Source organism: Lepidochelys kempii, chromosome 9 (assembly GCF_965140265.1).
Source record: "Lepidochelys kempii isolate rLepKem1 chromosome 9, rLepKem1.hap2, whole genome shotgun sequence".
In the NCBI taxonomy this organism is placed as follows: Eukaryota; Metazoa; Chordata; order Testudines; family Cheloniidae; genus Lepidochelys; species Lepidochelys kempii.
In genome coordinates, this window is record NC_133264.1 from 4,575,679 (window position 1) to 4,596,257 (window position 20,579).

A 20,579-nucleotide genomic window follows, 5' to 3' on the forward strand; every position below is an offset into this window, starting at 1 on the left:
GATTCGTGGCCTGGAATAGTACAGTGTGGATGTCTGTTGGCAGCTATGGAGGCAAGTGCTGGGGTGTCTTTGTTTCTGATATGACCAAGGCATAGGCTTCAAAGGATTCTTGGTGTTGGAGACTGTCTGCTACTGCTTGTGTTTTCCACAGCGGATAGTTTAGTGCCAAAATATCAGTGGGCTGTGGCTGATCAGTGGTCAGTGACTCATTATGGTCTTCTGTTCCGTAACTTATGAGTGGGGTGGAGTTACCTACAGGGATGTTTTTGAATTTGACTCTACGTAGGAGGGGGCAGAACGCAGTGGGAAAAAGGGAGGATCATGTGATAAATTTTATTTGTCACAAGGTTCCACATTTTAATCACATGGTTCTGCAACTGATCATATGGATATCCCCACGACATATGAAGCAGATTAGAGAGAGAGAGGCAGGAATTCCCTAGTGAAATATTAAGGTTTAAATGAGGGCATATGTTTCATTAGTTCATTTCCTAATTATGACTTGGGCATTAAAATTAAGAGAATTGCTACAAAAGGCAATTCAACAAAACAATTCAACACAAACTGGGACTGATCCGACTCATTTGGCATTTTCACTTCCTAAGTGCAACTCATTGTTCTGCGTGGGCTTTAAGGAACAGCACAGTCTTGGGTTTTTCGTTTGTTCCCATACCAAGCTAGATTTGCTTTGGATCAACAGCAACTTCAACCTGATTAGCAAGTGGCACTTTGCCTGCTCCTGCTTCGGGCTGTCAGAGACAGAACCACCAGCCGTGATCCTCTTCCCAGGCATGCTGCAAACCAAAAGCCGTTTTTCATCAAAAAACCGACACATTTTGAATGAAAAATTTCAGGCAGTTCTAGTTCTAGGCCATGGTGTGCAGCCGAGCTGAATACCACGTACTTCTGGGTGTTGCTGGATTTGTTACCACACCCCTTTCATTTTGCATGTACATTGCATTAAGAATCCACTAGTATTAATAACATTTAAAAATTATTTCATGCCCTCAGACATAAATTAATGTCCGTTTCTTACCCTGGTTTAATACTCATTTTACTCAGTTAAAGATCTCTATAAACAAACCTCAAACAAATATGCCATACAGGTGTGTGGAGAGTAAACAAGCTAAGACCCCTTGTGCATCTAGTAAAACCAGCTGCAGCGATTTCTCCAATGGATGTCATGGCTGTAACATTTTCAGCAACTTTTCCTTGATATGAAATCATTCCAAAAAGTTAGTTCCTCTGAATAAGCCAGACTGCGAAAGTAGAGAGAGAAGATGCGGTCGAGTGAAACAATGCTGCTTTTATGGCCAATGACAAAATATTCTGATGGGGTGGGTGTAGTTACTGGACACTTCCTATTACCTTGGAAAATCTCCATCAATTCTACCCTGCTTCTTACTAATAAGTAATGCCCAGCTTCCTCCACCACTATTCAGGATAGCAGTCATGCCCATGCTGAAACTGGATAGCAAAGTGCCTTCGGCAGGCTACGAAAGAAATGAAATTCCCAAAGGGATTATGTATCAATAAGTGGAAAGCTAAATTGTCTTGTCCCTTCCAGCTTTATATTGCAAATACGCCGCAAGACTCATGCTGTTCGTGGTGAGAAGCGATTTATGTTTCCATTGAGACACTGTACTCTGGTTCTTCTCTACTGCTTGGGACATTCCTTAGCTGATGTAAACTGACATCATCCCACTGACTTGTATGGAATCGCACCGATTTACTCCAGCGACAGATCTGGCCCAAGCAATAGAATTATTAACATCAGCTCTACCTAATATCAGACATGTGATATATAGAGAGTCCCCTCCCCTCTTGCGCTCACAGCTCTGCGGAAGAGAAAAAGTTAATTAGTTAGGTTGCCAGCAGACTGTATTTCAAGGACTTTTATTTGTTGCTTTGTCTATCCTGACTTGAGAAACCCTGAGCTTCCCTGCTTTGAATAGTTCCTGAATTCAGGAAACTGGAATGAAATCTGGCGACTGGAAAAGGCTGTGTGGACCGACCGAGGGCAAGGTCGATGGGAAGAGCTTTTTGTATTTTGTTTTGTAACTATTTAGCATTTTTCTCTCAGCATTAAAAGGCTAGAGACAAGTTCTGCACCGAGGCAGATCGAGGCAGCCTTTGACAGCAGTGCTTTCGTTGGTGCGGGATTTGAGCCCAGCTGTCTTCAGCCTCAGTGAGTACAAAGCAATGAACTCACACAGGCATTGCTCCCGTTATGGGGAGGTTAGCGAACTCGTGTTAAAAGCACACAGCCAAGATAAAATCCAAATACACACTTACAATGGAGGGTGGAATTTGGCTCCACGTACATGAATCTCTTACCTGTGGCAACAGCAGCTTACATTTTACAAATTTACTCACTTTTCACCACTGATGCTGTTTTCAAACACCTCAACAAGGCCTCAGTCCTGAACCTGGATCTACACAGCCAGGTCCCTGTATCCACAGGAACAGCTTTTGAAGGAAAATGGGCTCTGCTTGTGTAGACCTGGTTCCTGGATCAAGGTCTAAGCAGTGAAACCAGACAGGTGAGTTTAACTTTCTGTGTCTAGTCAGTTTCACATTAAGAGGCCTCTTTGAAGGGCTCCTTTGCTTTGACACTTGTTGGAACGGATGGGCAGCACACACGGAAGCATTTCACGGTCGCCAAGCTTGGTGTAGGAAAACATTTGTGTGTGGTTTCAGGGATAAGGATCTTTAAGCAATGATGCACAGAATCACTTAAACCAAATTTAGTGAACAACACTGTTTTTTCCCAGCTTTAAGCACGTGGACAGGAATAATTTCCCCTCTGGTAACTGGTGAACTCAACAGTGTACATGACCCCAAGTCTTTGTCAGTAATCTCTTAATCAATCTAAGGAGAACCAGGTCTGAAAGATCAGGGCACCATGAGGCCACATAATTACATGTCCTACTAATTGGGATGATCAGTTTTAAAGTTTCAGAGCTTAAAATCCCTCTGCCCTGCAGGGTGAATCCTGTTGAATATCACTGCATTCCTGAAATGAGACACAGTCACCCCACAGGAAAGGTGGAATTTCTAAGACCCCAGCACTTGTATTTTCAAATTCGATGGAAGTTCCCATTTTCTACCAGTCAGTTACCAAAAAAAAAAAAAAAAAGCCAGAAAGAGAGAAAACACCAGACTTGGCTGCTTTCTGTCCCCTTTGTAGCCCTATCTCGACAGGACACAAACATGTGGTTGGCAATCCCATGAGCTCAATACAGTGAGCTTAACATGACTGAAAAACCAGCTAACGTCTTCCAGCAGGTGAGCCGGCGCCTCGACGAGCGCCGTTCAATAACTACCAAGACTGAAAACCACATGGCTTTTGCCATGGGCAAGACCAGGCCTGAGAATGTCTGTCTGTCTCTCCCTTACCTTTGGCTGCATGGGTGGTGGAGAAGGTGCTAAGACCGGATCCGTAATGTAGGTCTTCTTTGTGCTGGGCGGTTGGTACGGCCCAGTTGGATTTTGAGCCATGGTGTTAGCTGTGGGATAGGCTGGCTCAGGCTTCCAGGTGTTTTGTGGCACATAGGATGGTTCCGAGCCATTTCTTCCTCCATATCCAGGGCCTGCAGGGTAGTAAAGATCTTGATACCGCCCCTGTGAAGGTGCATAGCCACAACCAGGCTCTGAAGGACGTGCAGGCTGGGGAGCATACCCATAGTCAGGGCCACGAGGCTGAGATGGTGGCCCTGGGGGGCGTGCTGGCTGAGGAGCGTAGGACTGGTTTGGACCCAGGCTGCCATACTGAACTGGCTGTGGGCCAGGTGGCTGGAAATGAGGGCTGGGCTGGGCCGTTTTCACCTGTACGTTGAACGCCGGTCGGGTGGGAGTGGACGCAGTGATATAAGAAGCTGGAACTGGTTGTGGCTGCGGTTTTAGCGTACCAAGAGGAGTAACTGGGATCGGGGCGGGCGGAGCAGCAGATTGCACTGGTGCCTTGGCAGTAGACTTCTTGGTGGCAGTGAGAGGCGGCTGGTTGGGAATGATCATCCGCTTGTGCCCAGTAACAGGGGTAGATCCCGGGGGAGAAGTAACTGGAGAGCCGGTGGGGAACCCAGAGCTCTGTGGAACAATAAGAGGAGAAAAATGTTATCGCCAGCAAGAAGGAAACATACAACCGGTAAAAACAAGCAGCTAGAGTTAAATGGAAATAAGATTTTATAGCAACATCTGCACAGCCATAGAACCTGCTTCGTAAAGCAGGAATGTACCTGGGACTACACATTATAAAGTGGTAATAGCAGAGCAGGGGCAAAACCCGTGCAACAGAACAGAACGGCCAAGCAGGATATTTCATTTTTCTCTGGGATTTTGCCTCTACAAAAATCTGCCTTAAACAAAAGCTCTTGCTGGAGAATAATAGGAGGGGAACCAATGTGCATAGTTGTAAAGATTCCTGTAAAATAAGAGAGCTCTGAAATGGAGAGGACTCCGAACTGTGTTCGCTCCTGCTCACTGATAAGGAAGATCCTTTTAATACGCAGAAGGCAGTGCAAAGGGATGGATTAAAAGCAACTCCCATGGAAGTGTCCTCAAAGCAATACACATTACCCCAGATCAAATGCCAAAGAAAAATACAGAGCTATGCCAATATACACATATAAAGCCTGGTTCTGGTCTCTATTATGCTGGTGTGAATCTAGAGTGATTGCCGTGAGGTCAAAAGGTATAAATCTAGTGTAAGCGCAGAGTGGGGACAGCGGTCCTGAAGGCTTAAGTCCTCTGAATCCAATGTGATCAAGTTATAAGGAACAGGAGTGGGATTCAAGAGACAATGGTTCTGTTCACAGCTCTGCCATGGATGTGTTGTGAGATCAGGCCTGTCCCTGGGACTCAGTGGACAAATGCAGAATTAGTGAAACGACAACATCACAAGAACTGAGCAATAGACTGAGGGGATTTTAGGTCTCATGTGTGTAAAATATTTGTTGTTTTGGTTAAGACCTATTTAACCCCACTGCCTAATGAAAGGACACCTTTGCTGATGATCCAACAAATCAAAAAAGGGTGGGAAAGTTCTTAAAATTCACCTCGTTTTCCTCGTTTTCTTTTAAAAAGTTTATATATTTTCCCTGCTTTCATTATACAGGGGAAGAAGCAGAAAATTGAAGAAATGCAATTTTAAAAATTTTATTGCTTGTCACTTTTAAATTGGTCTGAAATTGGTCTTTGAGGGGAGGAATAGCTCAGTGGTTTGAGCACTGGCCTGCTAAACCCAGGGTTTTGAGTTCAATCCTTGAGGCGGTCATTTAGGGATCTGAGGCAAAAATAAGGGATGGTACTTGGTCCTGCTGTGAAGGCAGGGAACTGGACTCGATGACCTTTCATAGAATCATAGAATATCAGGGTTGGAAGGGACCTCAGTAGGTCATCTAGTCCAACCCCCTGCTCAAAGCAGGACCAATCCCCAATTAAATCATCCCAGCCAGGGCTTTGTCAAGCCTGACCTTAAAAACTTCTAAGGAAGGAGATTCTACCACCTCCCTAGGTAACGCATTCCAGTGTTTCACCACCCTCCTAGTGAAGAAGTTTTTCCTAATATCCAACCTAAACCTCCCCCACTGCAACTTGAGACCATTACTCCTTGTCCTGTCCTCTTCTACCACTGAGAATAGTCTAGAACCATCCTCTCTGGAATCACCTCTCAGGTAGTTGAAAGCAGCTATCAAATCCCCTCTCAGTCTTCTCTTCTGCAGACTAAACAATCCCAGTTCCCTCAGCCTCTCCTCATAAGTCATGTGTTCCAGACCCCTAATCATTTTTGTTGCCCTCCGCTGGACTCTCTCTAGTTTATCCACATCCTTCTTGTAGTGTGGGGCCCAAAACTGGACACAGGACTCCAGATGAGGCCTCACCAATGTCCAATAGAGGGGAACGATCACGTCCCTCGATCTGCTCACTATGCCCCTACTTATACATCCCAAAATGCCATTGGCCTTCTTGGCAACAAGGGCACACTGCTGACTCATATCCAGCTTCTCGTCCACTGTCACCCCTAGGTCCTTTTCCGCAGAACTGCTGCCTAGCCATTCAGTCCCTAGTCTGTAGCTGTACATTGGGTTCTTTCAAGGTCCCTTCCAGCTCTATGAGACAGGTATATTTATTTTTTTAATGGTTTTCCAAGATTTTGTTGAGCTTTCTGCAGGGGAATGAATTCCACCCAGAATCAATTCTATAATCTAAGAGTCAATTTCAGCCTTAGTGGAGGCAGATGCAGCCCTTGTTGAAGTGAATGGACCCCAGGCTGGTCTACAGTAAGGCTACATTCGACTTTAGGCAAATATCTGATCCCACAGATTACCAGTCTTGTATGAGTTGCTACCAAACCCCAGACAGCAGTGGAAAGAGGGGCACTATAGAATTTATAGACCCTTCGTAAGTTGCATATGGAAAAAACCATTCAACCTCCTGTACACAACACACAAAGAAAACCAATAAAAAAGAATAAGAAAATCTCAAATTCCGTCTGCCATTAGGCAGAGAATTTATAAAGATTAACTAGCATAGGGGATTTAGGTGCGAACATTTCCAAGTGTGCTGTAGTGTTCTTAAACAACTTACAGCTGCGGAGGCAACTTTGGAGCAAACCCCAATTGTGAAGGAGTCACCATAAACAAATGTAGAGAGAGAAAGGAAAACATAGCACACACCTGACTCCAAACCAGTGAGAGAGGCGAAAGAAAACAAGGCAGTAAGCTTCAGCTGGAGAAAAATACAGCGACTGTATTTAACCCCTGACCTTCCAAACAACCATGGGATTCCTGGGAAGGACAGTAAAGTGAGCAGGGTGGAAAGATGCGGGAGTGAGCATAGAGAAGCTATGGGGAGGAAGTGACTCAGGGCCTTGCAGGTGAGGAAAGGAGCTTTTTTGCTCACCTAATGAGAAACTTTGCTTGTTGCCTGATCTATTGCGCCCAGTGAATGTGGCATTTAAGCCTGAGCATGCTAGAAACTTGCCAGTTTCTCCACGTATTTTGTTCTTGTAAATGAATATGTGTCCACCTACTGTAATGGGATGAAAGGGCCGAAACACAGCAGAGCGTAAGTACAGTACCCCCAAGAAAGTGCTTTTTGCGGGGCAGAGTGGGGAGAAGCTGGATAATGTTTTAATGACAATGGGCTATTGGAGGAGTGGGGAAGGGGGAGAGGCCCTGTTCACCAAACCCGTGCACAACTTCTGGGTTTGAAAAACAGGCTCTGAGAGAAGATAATGAGGAACTACGGCAAAAATACAAGTGTAGTTTAAATCTGCACGAAAATTCAACAGTTTTAACCCTTCCAACCCACAATATGGGATTTTTTTCCCCTTTTTTATAACTTCATTTAGTGTGTTGATTACAGACCTTCTTCTTCCACCACCGCCCCCGAAGGCCAGAAACAAGGGAGACTTGGTGTTTCACAGGGAAAGCACTCTCCATCCCAGACAGCACCCTGTGCTTGTTGACTGGGGAGATATAGTCCAAAAAGGGCCCAGAATGGAGACCAAATGAACAAAGAAAAGAGCACAAGGAGCAGCTCTCCCTCTCGCAATGTGGTCTAACCATGGTTAGAGCAGGGGACCGGGAGCCAGGGGACCTGCGCTGTATTCCCTGCTCTTCCCGAGTCACTCTGTGACCTTACACAAGTAACTGAGGGGTGTACTGTGTCACTCAAACCACAGCCAGCATTCAGATGGAGGAAATCTGCACCAGGAGGAGTCACCAGAGGCATTCAGCATGACTCACCCTGAATTCCTCTGGCAGTGTTGGGGGAAGAAGGGGCAAAACCAGTTAATAGGGTGTGGTCAGAGAAAGGGGGCAGGGCTATGGCTTTTTGGGAAGTCTAGCACTGCTGAGAGCATAAGGGCTCCCTGGGAGGACAAAGTCAAGTCCTGTGTCTGTCTGTCCCCTGAGCAGGGGCAGAAGGAGAAAAGGTCTCTTGACCCGCACAGGGCTGGCCACTATCTGGTCTTCAGCACCTCTGGTTACACACACGACTATTCACCAGTATCTTAGCCCTCATTCTGAAATGGGGGCTCTCCAGGTTAAGGTAACACAAAGGTGGTAAGCCAATCGGAGCTGGGGATGGTGCAGGATTCTTTCTCGGGTGGTTCATATTTAAAGGCACCGCAGAAGAAGGGATTTGAAGGAGGAGAGGAAGGTGCTCAGATACCAAGGGGCCACGCGTGATCTAGACAGCCAATGGCAGGCAGGTGAGCTAGGTTAGATGGATTTGTCTATGTATATGTGGGTGTGTCAGCTAGACAGAGGGATTACTATAATGAAGGGGACAGTTCCGCACATACCGTAAGCAGCAGCCCAGAAGTACACATGAAGGAATGAGTGGAGAAAAAAAGAGGGCTCTTGGAAGCTTATGTATGTATCCCTCTTTCCAGCAACTCTTGCGTGGCCTGCTTCAAAAGCAGCACATTTGTGAGTGACCAATCACACCAAAACATACCTGTGGCATTCGCTAAGGTTGTTTCCACACTAATGCAGGCTATTCTGCTGTTTGCGTACTAGGGGAAAGCACCTAGTGCACTTCGGAAATGCAAATTACGATCATGTCCGTTACCATCACCTCCTTCTTGCAAATTAATATTGCAAAGAGAGAGTAAACCAGAAACCCCACATGCTAACAAACAGGGTTGAAGAGAGAAACAAAAGCAGGAAGGAATTACATTCAGAACCACCTCTACTGTCAGAAATAAAACAAAATCAGAGGTTTTTTTAAAACAGAGAAAAAAAACCAAGAGCCTTGTTAAACACAGATGGAAGTAACCTAAATGTACTGCCTCGTCTATGAATGAGTTCGTCCAGCAGCAGAAAGATGAACTAATGGTCACAAAATCAAGTGAAGCTGCGTTCAGTGCACAAAGAGAAAAATACTTAAGTAGACAATACCTTGGTTTAGGTTAAGGGAATCATTTAAATCAGCAACTACAGTCCTGTCTTTTTAAATAAAGTGAAAATGTATACATTTCTGCATATACATTAAGCCTTTCCATGTGCAGCAGACAATCAAGAGGATACAATGCTGGCTGTACAAAGGGTTCAGGATGGCCTGGGGAGCTGGATTTTCAAAGTTGCCGATTTGCACTTCTTAGGGCTACCAAGATGCATTTCCAAAGCCTGAAGGTTGACGCGAATATTGACTGTCATACAAGTTATTTATGCATGCTTAAATTTAGACTAATTAGATGTCTCACTTTGAAGAGTCCTATCTTCATTCTTAGGTGCCTAAATACCTTTAAAAATCCAGCCCAAAGAATTTACAGTCTAATAAAAACATGTTAATTCAGTAGATTGATTTATTCTCTATCAAGATCCCACTGCAAATTTGTATTTCATTCCCAAGAAACGCAAATGTCTTTATGGCATGCACTGTACACAAATCAGCAGTTACACTCCTATGGTACAGCTGTATTTGTGTGGATACAGCTTTAATAGCTAGCTACCCAGGCAGCAGCCAGGTATTTGAGGAGTATTCCCAGACATTTCACTGAAAGAATCATGGAGAAGTCTAATAGTCTTTGTCTCAGGCTGGATTGAAAAGAAGGGGCCCAGGCTTTGCATATGCCATGAAGCAACCGGAGGAACACTAGATAGTTCTCAATTATATTTCTTCTCCCCCATTGCCCCCCTCTGCACCTGCTGCAGAATTCAGGTGGGTCAGGTGGGGAGGAGGGGAGTCATCAGCATGGTCATTACTGTTTCCGCTAAAAATTTCTTGTGGTCTCGGACATGACACTAGATTGAAACGTAAGGAAGGAAGTGATGGAGGAAGGAGGATGACAACAACCAGGCCTCCAGCCCTTTATCTTGGAGGACAACTTCCAGCTATTTACAAGTGCAGAGCAAAACCAGACAAAAATCTTAATTCTGTGCTCAACACATGGACCAAATGATGTGGGCAAATCACAGTCTTCCATTTACAGCACTGCATTCATTCTGGAGAGGTAAGGGACATCTAAGAAGTGCAGAAGCCTATCAGGCTACTGCTGTAATTTCATAAACAGACCCAATTTGTTCCCAGTGTACCTCTGGCATGGTCACTAGCATTATACCAGGGATGAATTGAGCTTATCTTCTTTGGGTCCAGATTTACTTTAGATTTGTTTTCCCCGGTGATGGAATTGCGGGTTCCAAGAAAACATTGCCACAAGACTATTCCTGCTTCGAGCTTTTTGGGTGGTAAACTATCACCTAATATGAATGAGGAAGATTACTTGAGAGATGGCGTGGCTTCCAAAAGAAGGACATATTAATTTGGATAAGTAACCTGACCTAATGACCACGGAATTACTGGTGTTAAAATGATTGTCCATATCTGAATCGTTGGATCTCAAACTTTGCCCAGAAAGGTTCCCAATTTCATTATCAAAACCAAAGCAATATTTTAGCCACTGAACAGCATAAGGGACCACGGTGCTATCACCTTTTACATCAAATCAACACAGAAATAGTTGACCTAAATACTTTTAACTTTGGTAGACAACAAAAGGACATTGCTTTAGTTTAATTCATTGAGAAATCTTGTTATGATTAAAATGGACTTGTCTCGCAAATCCACCAGTCTGGTTCAGCTGAACTGAGCCATCTACCATAAATTGCATGACATTGCCACATAAATGCATGACATTGCCACATAAAAACAAATACTTTGATAGATCTTGGCCAAAATGCAACAAAGGTTGTTGACCATAAACATAAACAACTAAACCTTTCATCAACTCATCTCGTGATATTCCAATAACTTCCATCCCTTATGACTGCAGAGAGAAAACAGAGCCATTTTGGACTCCAGAACTGTGTGGCAATGGCTTTCTACATTTGCTGAATTTGTGGCTTATAGGCTCAACAGTAAATAGCAAGAGCTGGCATGCCAGAGTCCATCCGTCCGTCCCCCGTCAGCTCTGAAGGCAAAACTGCTGAATACAACCCAGGAACAGATTACCACAAACGGGATGAAGTGATGCCACTTCAAGTCAGTACATGCAGAGGAATGGAGAAACAAGCTCAGGAACATGGGTTTTGCAGAAGGATGTCAGTTTAGCAATGCAAGGAGGCTCATAGCAGCCTGACGTTCAGCAACGAATGTTATACCTTGCTTGGCATAGGCAAGTAATTGCTTTGCCAGCCACAGGTGAAACTCCCCACCCCCATATAAGCAAAGTATTGGTAAGCGAAGTATTTTATGACTGATGCTATTACTAAGCATAGCAAAGCTTATACAGTTAAAGTATCATTATTAAGCCATCCTCAGACTTATGAACTTTTCCTCTTATTGCTACAATATGATATTTATAGTTGAATGGAAATACGATTCAAGATACTGTAGTTCATAGTTATGATGAGGGCGAAAAGAAATGTACAGAGAATGCAGCTATCCCTATGACTATCTGTAATGAACATATGAGCTACAGAAAGTGAGAGTATGTGTGTATATATATATATAAAACAGACACCCAAACCCACACACCCCTTTTGGAACAGTACTGTAGAACTTAATAGAAAATTATAGCATTTCTTTAGGGGTTTTAAGCCATCCCACAGAAGTCTATAGCAGGCATAGAATTCTATATTAAATTCTACTGAAGAGTCATCCTCCCATCTCTTCTCACCCCACCCCACCCCCAAAAAATTACAAAAATGAAATAATTTTCCACTAAATTCTGTAGGTTTCTTTTTAAAAGAGCAATTTCTATAGAACATTGTTGGTTTCATCCCCTTTAAACTTTATATGGCATTAAAATGATGTGTATTTACTCACATGAAGATAATGAAATACATATATACTCATACAGCAGTTGCTTTGAGTTTTTATTACTTAATTTCATATTTCTTGTTCAGGATTCCATTTATTTGTAATATCACTTGCACTTAATTTTAAATTTATTCATATTTTCAAACTCAAAGAGCCAATTGCCCCAACTTTAAAAAAAAAATCTTTCCACAAAAAATCTGAATGATGATGTTGTCTCGTCACTTCCTGTGCAACCATCTGTTTTTGTTCCTCTTTTCCATACTTTCTTGCACTCTATGCACACAGGAGTGCAGAAGAGTAAAAGCAGCAGTGGACTAGCCTGTGCTCATGTAACATCTGCTTTCTTAAAGTTCAATCATGGTAGTGAACCGCTCATCTGCCAATATTGATAGTGAGCTACAAAATGATTTAAATTACTAGCATGAATGTTTTTTTTTCTTTTTTACCCAGCGTGAACACCCACCTTTTCTGCTGACCGATGATTTCCAGCCAGCAAACCAGATTAGAGTATCGTAGTTTGTCCAATGGCTCCATTTGATTCTAGCCCACTGCCCGTGTAAACAGTGTTCTTTTACTTAACAGCTCTGTCTATGCTATCATAGAGAGTTAAAGAATTTTAATGTCCACAATGATCTCAGCTTCCAAGTAAGAAATTCATAAGTATATCTGATTTGAAAGAGAGAGAGAGTGTGTGTGTGTGTGTAAACTAACATATAACTTATACACATAATTGAACATGTGGTGTAGACATTTTACATATTGGGATGAAACCATATTATATATGTATATTAGTTTCATCCCCATATATGTAATTTCACCACATATTCAGTTATATGCATATGTTTTTACAAACAGACAGACACAAACACTATATATACATACCGCCCTGCGTACATATATTACATTCTGGACCCGATGGGGCAAGCTGACCCACCATAACATGTTCAAGGGTCAGTCCGAGGACCAATTCTATTCAACTTATTCATAAATGATCTGGAGAAAGGGGTAAACAGTGAGGTGGCAAAGTTTGCAGATGATACTAAACTGCTCAAGATAGTTAAGACCAAAGCAGACTGTGAAGAACTTCAAAAAGATCTCATCAAACTAAGTGAATGGGCAACAAAATGGCAAATGAAATTTAATGTGGATAAATGTAAAGTAACGCACACTGGAAAAAATAACCCCAACTATAAATACAATATGATGGGGGCTAATTTAGCTACAGCTAATCAGGAGAAAGATCTTGGAGTCATCGTGGATAGTTCTGTGAAGACGTCCACGCAGTGTGCAGTGGCAGTCAAAAAAGCAAACGAGATGTTCGGAATCATTAAAAAAGGGATAGAGAATAAGATGGAGAATATGTTATTGCCCTTATATAAATCCATGGTACGCCCACATCTTGAATACTGCGTATAGATGTGGTCCCCTCATCTCAAAAAAGATATACTGGCATTAGAAAAGGTTCAGAAAAGGGCAACTAAAATGATTAGGGGTTTGGAACGGGTCCCATATGAGGAGAGATTAAAGAGGCTAGGACTTTTCAGCTTGGAAAAGAAGAGACTAAGGGGGGATGTGTTAGAGGTCTATAAAACCATGAGTGGTGTGGAGAAAGTGAATAAGGAAAAGTTATTTACTTGTTCCCATAATATAAGAACTAGAGGCCAACAAATGAAATTAATGGGCAGCAGGTTTAAAACAAATAGAAGGAAGTTCTTCTTCACACAGTGCAGAGTCAACCTGTGGAACTCCTTGCCTGAGGAGGTTGTGAAGCCTAGGACTATAACAGGGTTTAAAAGAGAACTGGATAAATTCATGGAGGTTAAGTCCATTAATGGCTATTAGCCAGGCTGGGCAAGGAATGGTGTCTCTAGCCTCTGTTGTCAGAGGGTGGAGATGGATGGCAGGAGAGAGATCACCTGATTATTACCTGTTAGGTTCACTCCCTCTGGGGCACCTGGCATTGGCCACTGTCAGTAGACAGGATACTGGGCTGGATGGACCTTTTGTCCGACCCAGTATGGCCATTCTTATATTAATTTAAAATTCAGAATAGTGTTAAAACAAATCTGGGAAAATGAAAGAGAAGCATAATTTTGTTACAACACAGAACACCATCTAGCAAACACTGATACTCAAGTAAAAAGCTATCTAGATACTTAGAGAACACTGTTTCTTTATTAAATTATATGGGAATTATGGTCATTTCCTAACAATTTCATAGAAATGGGCTATATTATTCAATTTGTTGCTAATAAGGTATTTACTTAAAGACACATTAGTTTGATAGAAATGTAGCATCTGGTCTGCTACTTTTGTTTTCCAGACATCCTATCAACCTAAAACGTCTATGTAAAGTAATAATGGATTCTTGCCTCACTTGGAGATTGCATTATCAATTAATCTAGTTTTCCTAAATCTGCCCAGGGAAACAAAATAGTGGACGAGAAGCTGGATATGAGTCAGCAGTGTGCCCTTGTTGCCAAGAAGGCCAATGGCATTTTGGGATGTATAAGTAGGGGCATAGTGAGCAGATCGAGGGACGTGATCGTTCCCCTCTATTGGACATTGGTGAGGCCTCATCTGGAGTCCTGTGTCCAGTTTTGGGCCCCACACTACAAGAAGGATGTGGATAAACTAGAGAGAGTCCAGCGGAGGGCAACAAAAATGATTAGGGGTCTGGAACACATGACTTATGAGGAGAGGCTGAGGGAACTGGGATTGTTTAGTCTGCAGAAGAGAAGACTGAGAGGGGATTTGATAGCTGCTTTCAACTACCTGAGAGGTGATTCCAGAGAGGATGGTTCTAGACTATTCTCAGTGGTAGAAGAGGACAGGACAAGGAGTAATGGTCTCAAGTTGCAGTGGGGGAGGTTTAGGTTGGATATTAGGAAAAACTTCTTCACTAAGAGGGTGGTGAAACACTGGAATGCGTTACCTAGGGAGGTGGTAGAATCTCCTTCCTTAGAAGTTTTTAAGGTCAGGCTTGACAAAGCCCTGGCTGGGATGATTTAATTGGGGATTGGTCCTGCTTTGAGCAGGGGGTTGGACTAGATGACCTACTGAGGTCCCTTCCAACCCTGATATTCTATGATTCTAAAATCCACCCATTGGCAATTGTAATTCTAATATAAAAAACCTAACAGCTCCTTCCCATTTGTCTCCAGAACGGAGACATGAATTTGTCAGATGGGTGCATATTGCTGAATGAGGTGACTACTTATTCTGAAAATCAACTTTTTTCCAGACCACTTAATATCATGCCTTAGTTTAATACCCGGTTTCTTTATACACTGCACTTCTCCCAGCTCAGCAGCTTTTTAAAAAGAAGTCAATTAAACTTCAGCAATGATGACCTAATGAGCCCTTTTCGGTAATGATTTATAATGGTCTTCACTGATACTGTGTCTTAAATCAAAATCAGATCTCAAGACTTTTGCTTCATGACTACTGATTGAGCTAAAAGTATCAGGGTGGAATTTAGCTAAGAGCTAGAACATTCTATAACACCTACAGTACCTGGGTTACATTTAAAAAGACATATCAGGCCAGATTATGAGCTCAGCTACACCGGTGTCAATGTAAAGTAAATCCATTGACTTCAATTTACTTTGGTTTTACAAAGGTGTAATCGATCAGAACCCGGCTCATTGTTTCCTACACATTCCCCGCCTCTCTCCCCCTGAAATGTATTGCAGGTTTCTATGCAAACTGTAATGAACCTCACAGATAACACCTCCTCTAGGTAATAATTATCATGCTCCGCCGAAAAATGAACAGGAAAAAAGACCTCTTCTTTTCAGATTGCTGTAACCTAAACCAAAGCAAATGGAATTTATAATCTATGCTAAATATAGGGTGCACTGGCATCAGACTGCAGCACCTCTGAGAAGTGAATCAAATGCATAATAGCAATGGTATCTAACAATGAATCTCTCTAGGTCAACCGTTCATTGGGACCCATACACAATTACACAAAACACTTTTGCACATGGAATTCAAAACACGCCATCTAATTTAAGACAGAAATTCTCCTCAGCCTCCATTTCTGTTACATCAATGTATGTTGTTTCTACTAAATTTTTATGTATTTACTGACAATAACATCTAAATTATGCATTCATGTGGTAGCTGTATAAATACATACTGATGGCTATTGGGATTTATAGCCTAACTGGTTTTGACATTTTAAACTTCACAATTTGAAACAATGACGTTCTAGCCCAGGGGAAGAAGCTTTGGGACTTAAAAGAGTAGAGATTCTAGCTACCTGAGCAGCTTGGCTCCCACAATGTTCTAACAAGAGACAGGCCCCATCCAAAGACCCAAAAACTCTGAAAAACACTGGGTCTAGAGCCAAGCGTTGCAGCTTTCATGTACATTTGTCTTGGGCCAAAGCAAAACTCCAGATCTGAACATTGAGGTGGGGGGGTGTTTAGGTTTGGAACCATTTCTAGCTTGCACATGTCAAAAATTCCTGGCATCCTAAGATGTCAATGAATCTCTCTTACGTATAACCCATAAAAATTCACTGAGAGACCCAGTCATTAAAACACAAAGCAATGCCATTCGATAAGCTTTCAGAAATGTAATTCTAGTCTTTGTGGACTCTGAATTCTCTAAATGAGTCATGGGCATCTCTGTGGAATTGTAAAAAATGAAGGTTAAAGCAGATTAATCCCGCCCCTTGAATTTACAAGTACAGCTGTAAAGTGTGGTTTGCCAGAGAAAAGATCTAGCTGCAGAGCACAGCTTCTCTTGCCCTGACCAAGCAAGCTGCCCGCGCCCAAAGCTCACCTTTGCCGACAAGCTAGAGATAAACCACATTAAAGAAAAACGTAATTTTTAAAGCCTCACAGGGCGAGTAATGTAAAAATAAATATTCTACTTAAACGGCACAAAGCAGGCTTTGTCAAAGGCCGAAGGATCAGGGCTGGGCTATAGTGGCTGGGAAGCCGGTCAGTCACAGGAGGCAATGGACAGGAGGGAGGAGAAAGATCAGGGATATTGTACCAGGGGCAGGGACAGGGGAAATAAGACCCAAAGCAATCAAAGGGTTAAAACAAAGAGAGATCAGTGAAAGAGGCAGCCCAGGTGGCTTTACGGGTCAGGCTGGAATTTCTGTCAGGTGGAGTGTACTGGTGAAATTTACCCTATCCCCCAAGCCTCCCTTGGGCCAGGGTGAGGGGCTGCCTGTTTACGTCTCCTCCTGCCCGGGGGCTTTCTGCACCATCCTACGGAGTTATAGCCCTGCTTGGCAATTCTACAGGATGGTGAAAATAAACCCAGAAAGGAATTATTCCGTGTTCATTCTATGAGCCAGATCCTCAGCTTGTGTAAACTGTTGCAGGTCCATTCAGGTCATACTAATTTACTCCGGCTGAGGATATGGACCTATAGATTTTAGAGTAATTTCCATAAAATCCAGTCAATGTTACCAGTTCTTGTTTCAAGTCTAATAATATTTGGTGCTTTCCTTAAAGCCCCAGATCCTGGAATCACAGGATTACTTGAGACTCTTTCTTTCTTTCTAAAGCTTGACAATGTGCCCAAAGTGACCCCTAAAGCCGTGGTTCTCAACCAGGGGTACGTGTACCCCTGAGTGTACGCAAGGGTCAACAAGGGGGTACATCAACTCATCTAGATATTTGCCTAGTTTTACAACAGGCTCCATAAAAAGCACTAGCAAAGTCAGGACAAACTAAAATTTCATACTGACAATGACTTGTTTCTACTGCTCTATATACTATACACTGAAATGTAAATAGAATATTTATATTCCAATCCATTTGTTTTATAATTATATGGCAAAAATGAGGATGTAAGCCATTTTTCAGTAACAGTGGGCTGTGACACTTTTGTATTTTTATGTCTTATTTTGTAAGCAAGTAGTTTTAAGTGAGGTGAAACCTGGGGGTACGCAAGACAAATCAGACTCCTGAAAGGGATACAGTCATCTGGAAAGATTGAGAACCACTGACCAAAATGGTCAAAAGTCAGAAGGAAAACAAAAAATGAATCCCAAATTCAGGATATTTCTTGGCTTTAAATCATTAGATTTTTTTTTTAATCTCATGATTTTGCACAGTCTGACGTGAATTTTTGAACAGCTGGGGTTGGCAATACCGAACTCTTTTACATTTCTATTGGTTTTATCCCTATCAACTTCTCTTGGACTTTTCCGCGAGGTGAGGAAAGAGACTGGAAGAATGAAGAAATAAGAGGGTATTATTAGAAAAGGACACATTCTGCTGTCTGTTCTTTTGTGGCAATTTTTTTTAAAAAAATCCCTACTGCATTGTTTCCCATAAGTGGACACAGATTTTCTTTCTTAAAAAATTATTCTTAAACAGAAAATCTCCTTAGTCAGATTCAGCAGCAGATTAATCACTTTTGCAACCCACAAAAAAAAAAAATTTTCTGGAAAGCATAACTGTCTGTAAATGACAACATTACTCTCTCTGCTGCTAAGACGCCTACAAGTTCTCTCACTTCCATGACTCAGCACCAGAGAAAAGAAAGAGAATAAGGAGTGAACTTTCCTATTGAACAAAAAATGTTAAAAACAGAACCCACCTCCCTCCCTCCCCTGAAAAAAAAAACCTTGATGCAAAACCAAACTCTCTGCCCATCAATCTTGCTCCCATTTAAATCAATTACAAATATCCCAAAGACTTTAAAGAGGAGTTGGCTCAGGCATCAAAATTAAAAGGCATGCAAATATTGAAGAGCCTTCCTTCCCCCCCCCCCCTTTCTCCAAATGAGTATGTCTGTTTCAACAAAGAGGAATTTTATCTCCATTTATCTCCTGCGTTGGTCTAATTTGGTAGACAAATGAGTTGAAATTTTGCTTGCCTGAAATGAAAATTTCCAGGAGTTCTAAAACAACCACAAAAACAAATCACAGAGACTGATGGTGAGAGGAGGGGAATTTTATTGGGACTTTCCCTAGTGCAGTATGGTTGTGGTCTGATCTAGCCATGTAAACAGCTCACAGATTAAATGCTGCTTTAGAAAACGGAGTGAGCAAGGTCTCTGCTTTCCTTCTCTGGAGTCTCCGGGGGCAGACCCTTTGAATCTAAGGGAAATTCTTAGCTGGGATGAAGCTGTGAAAAGTATACTGAGTAAGGCTCGTACACTGGGTGGCTCTTCAGATGCCTTCATGTGAACTCACGTTGATACTGTGGTGACAGGTGTCTCGGAAATGCTGACAGGAGATAGGGAGAGTATCGGGGTACCTCTTATGCTACCCTACCACAATCCCAGCATACAGGGTGGATGGGACCCTAGTTAAGAGGGCAATATTAGTTTACCTACCAAAGAGAGACACTATGGAGCCATGGGGAGAAAGAGCTGACTTCGCTACCCAACTTCATGGGGGCACAATCCTAATCTGAGTTCCACTCCCAATAGTGTCTTCTACCATCTGCGGAGGGGATGGGGTCACCTGGAACTTCTGTTCCTGAATGCGGGCAATGCAGCTACCTCTGCCAAAGGCCTACCCCAAATGCCTCCTCGATGAACTGCCCTGTCTATTAACAGCTGGGAGTCCTCCTGGAGTCCCTGTCACTAGTTGATCTCTGCATCAGTGGAGTTAACCCAAGGAGGGACTTGGCCCGTTCCTGTGCTGTCAGGGAGTTGTGATCATTTAAACCTTTCCACGCCGGAAACCATAAATGAAAGACTTTAGCCATTAAAGTTGAAATTTAAAGCATTGCCTTGGGGTAAAGGCTTTTTCTAAGGCACTAACACTATTAGGTCTTTAATCTTTCCACTGTTAAGATTAATGTACTGTACAATATATACGAACACTGTCAGCTTGTACATCATCATCCCAGGCCATCTATGCAGGGGATATTGAGGAAAGAAAGTATAGAATCCAGCCATCAGTAAAATCCAGCAAAAGCAAGAAAAATAATCTCTTCCTTTATTCCATTGCTGAGAGTACAGAATTTTCTGACCAGCCTTTGGGGAAAAAATGCCGAGGAACAAGATGCTTTGTTCATGAATTTCAGATAATCTAAAGGCAGGTCTCAACCATCATCACACCATGGTTCTGAAGCCACCACACCCAGGCACTCTGTGCTTCTCTCCTGAGCCTCATGTCTCAGGCAGAGCACTGATCCCAGGACAGCACCCTATGCTGCCTGATGTATGACCCGGGGGCAAAGGGAATGCTGAGCTAATGAACTGGGGCTATTGCTCTCCAGCTCTAAGGATAAGAATCACCAGACTAAATGGACCAGACCTTTTCCTCTGCCACATTCAGAGTCCCTAATTTTTCACAGCCAAGTGCCTTGAAACTTTGGAAGGTAAGGGAGAGCCAGCAAAGGGCAGTGGTAAAAGTAACAGACACCATGCACCAACACACACACGGATTCTCACTGATTGTGCACCCACTGCCACAGACAATATGATTAATCCCAGAGGACACCAGTGGTTTCACATTCCGTGCAGGCAGAAGACATCAATTGCTTAGGACAGCAGAATGTTTAGAGACTTGAACAGCAACACCTCTAGCATCGGGTGCTGATGAGAGAGAGATGAAATGGCATGATGCTCTGAATCCAAACGGCCCCACCTAGCCTCTGTATTTCCCAGGAAAAAAACCCCTTGGAACAGTATAGGAATTAACAGTAGCAGACCCAGAGTCCACTTCTTGAAGCTGTGCCGTTCCTCTGGTGACTTACAGATTTCTAGGGCCAAATTCACCATCACCACATCGGCTTAGACCAGCCACAATACTATGAGGCAAGTACCTAACTATTAATTGCTACAATTATTCCACCACCCAAAATATTCACAGATTT

The 20,579-nt window shown here is 42.8% G+C and overlaps 1 protein-coding gene across 10 annotated transcripts in view; it reads right to left on the bottom strand.

Moving 5' to 3' along the window:
• Positions 1 to 20,579, bottom strand: part of LPP (LIM domain containing preferred translocation partner in lipoma) — a 449,897-nt gene that overhangs the window by 163,491 nt on the left and 265,827 nt on the right. For all 10 annotated transcript variants that reach the window (XM_073359049.1, XM_073359053.1, XM_073359054.1 and 7 more), the window contains one exon: positions 3,400 to 4,089. In XM_073359049.1, coding sequence (XP_073215150.1) covers positions 3,400 to 4,089 — 690 coding nt within the window. The remainder of the gene's footprint in view (positions 1 to 3,399; positions 4,090 to 20,579) is intronic.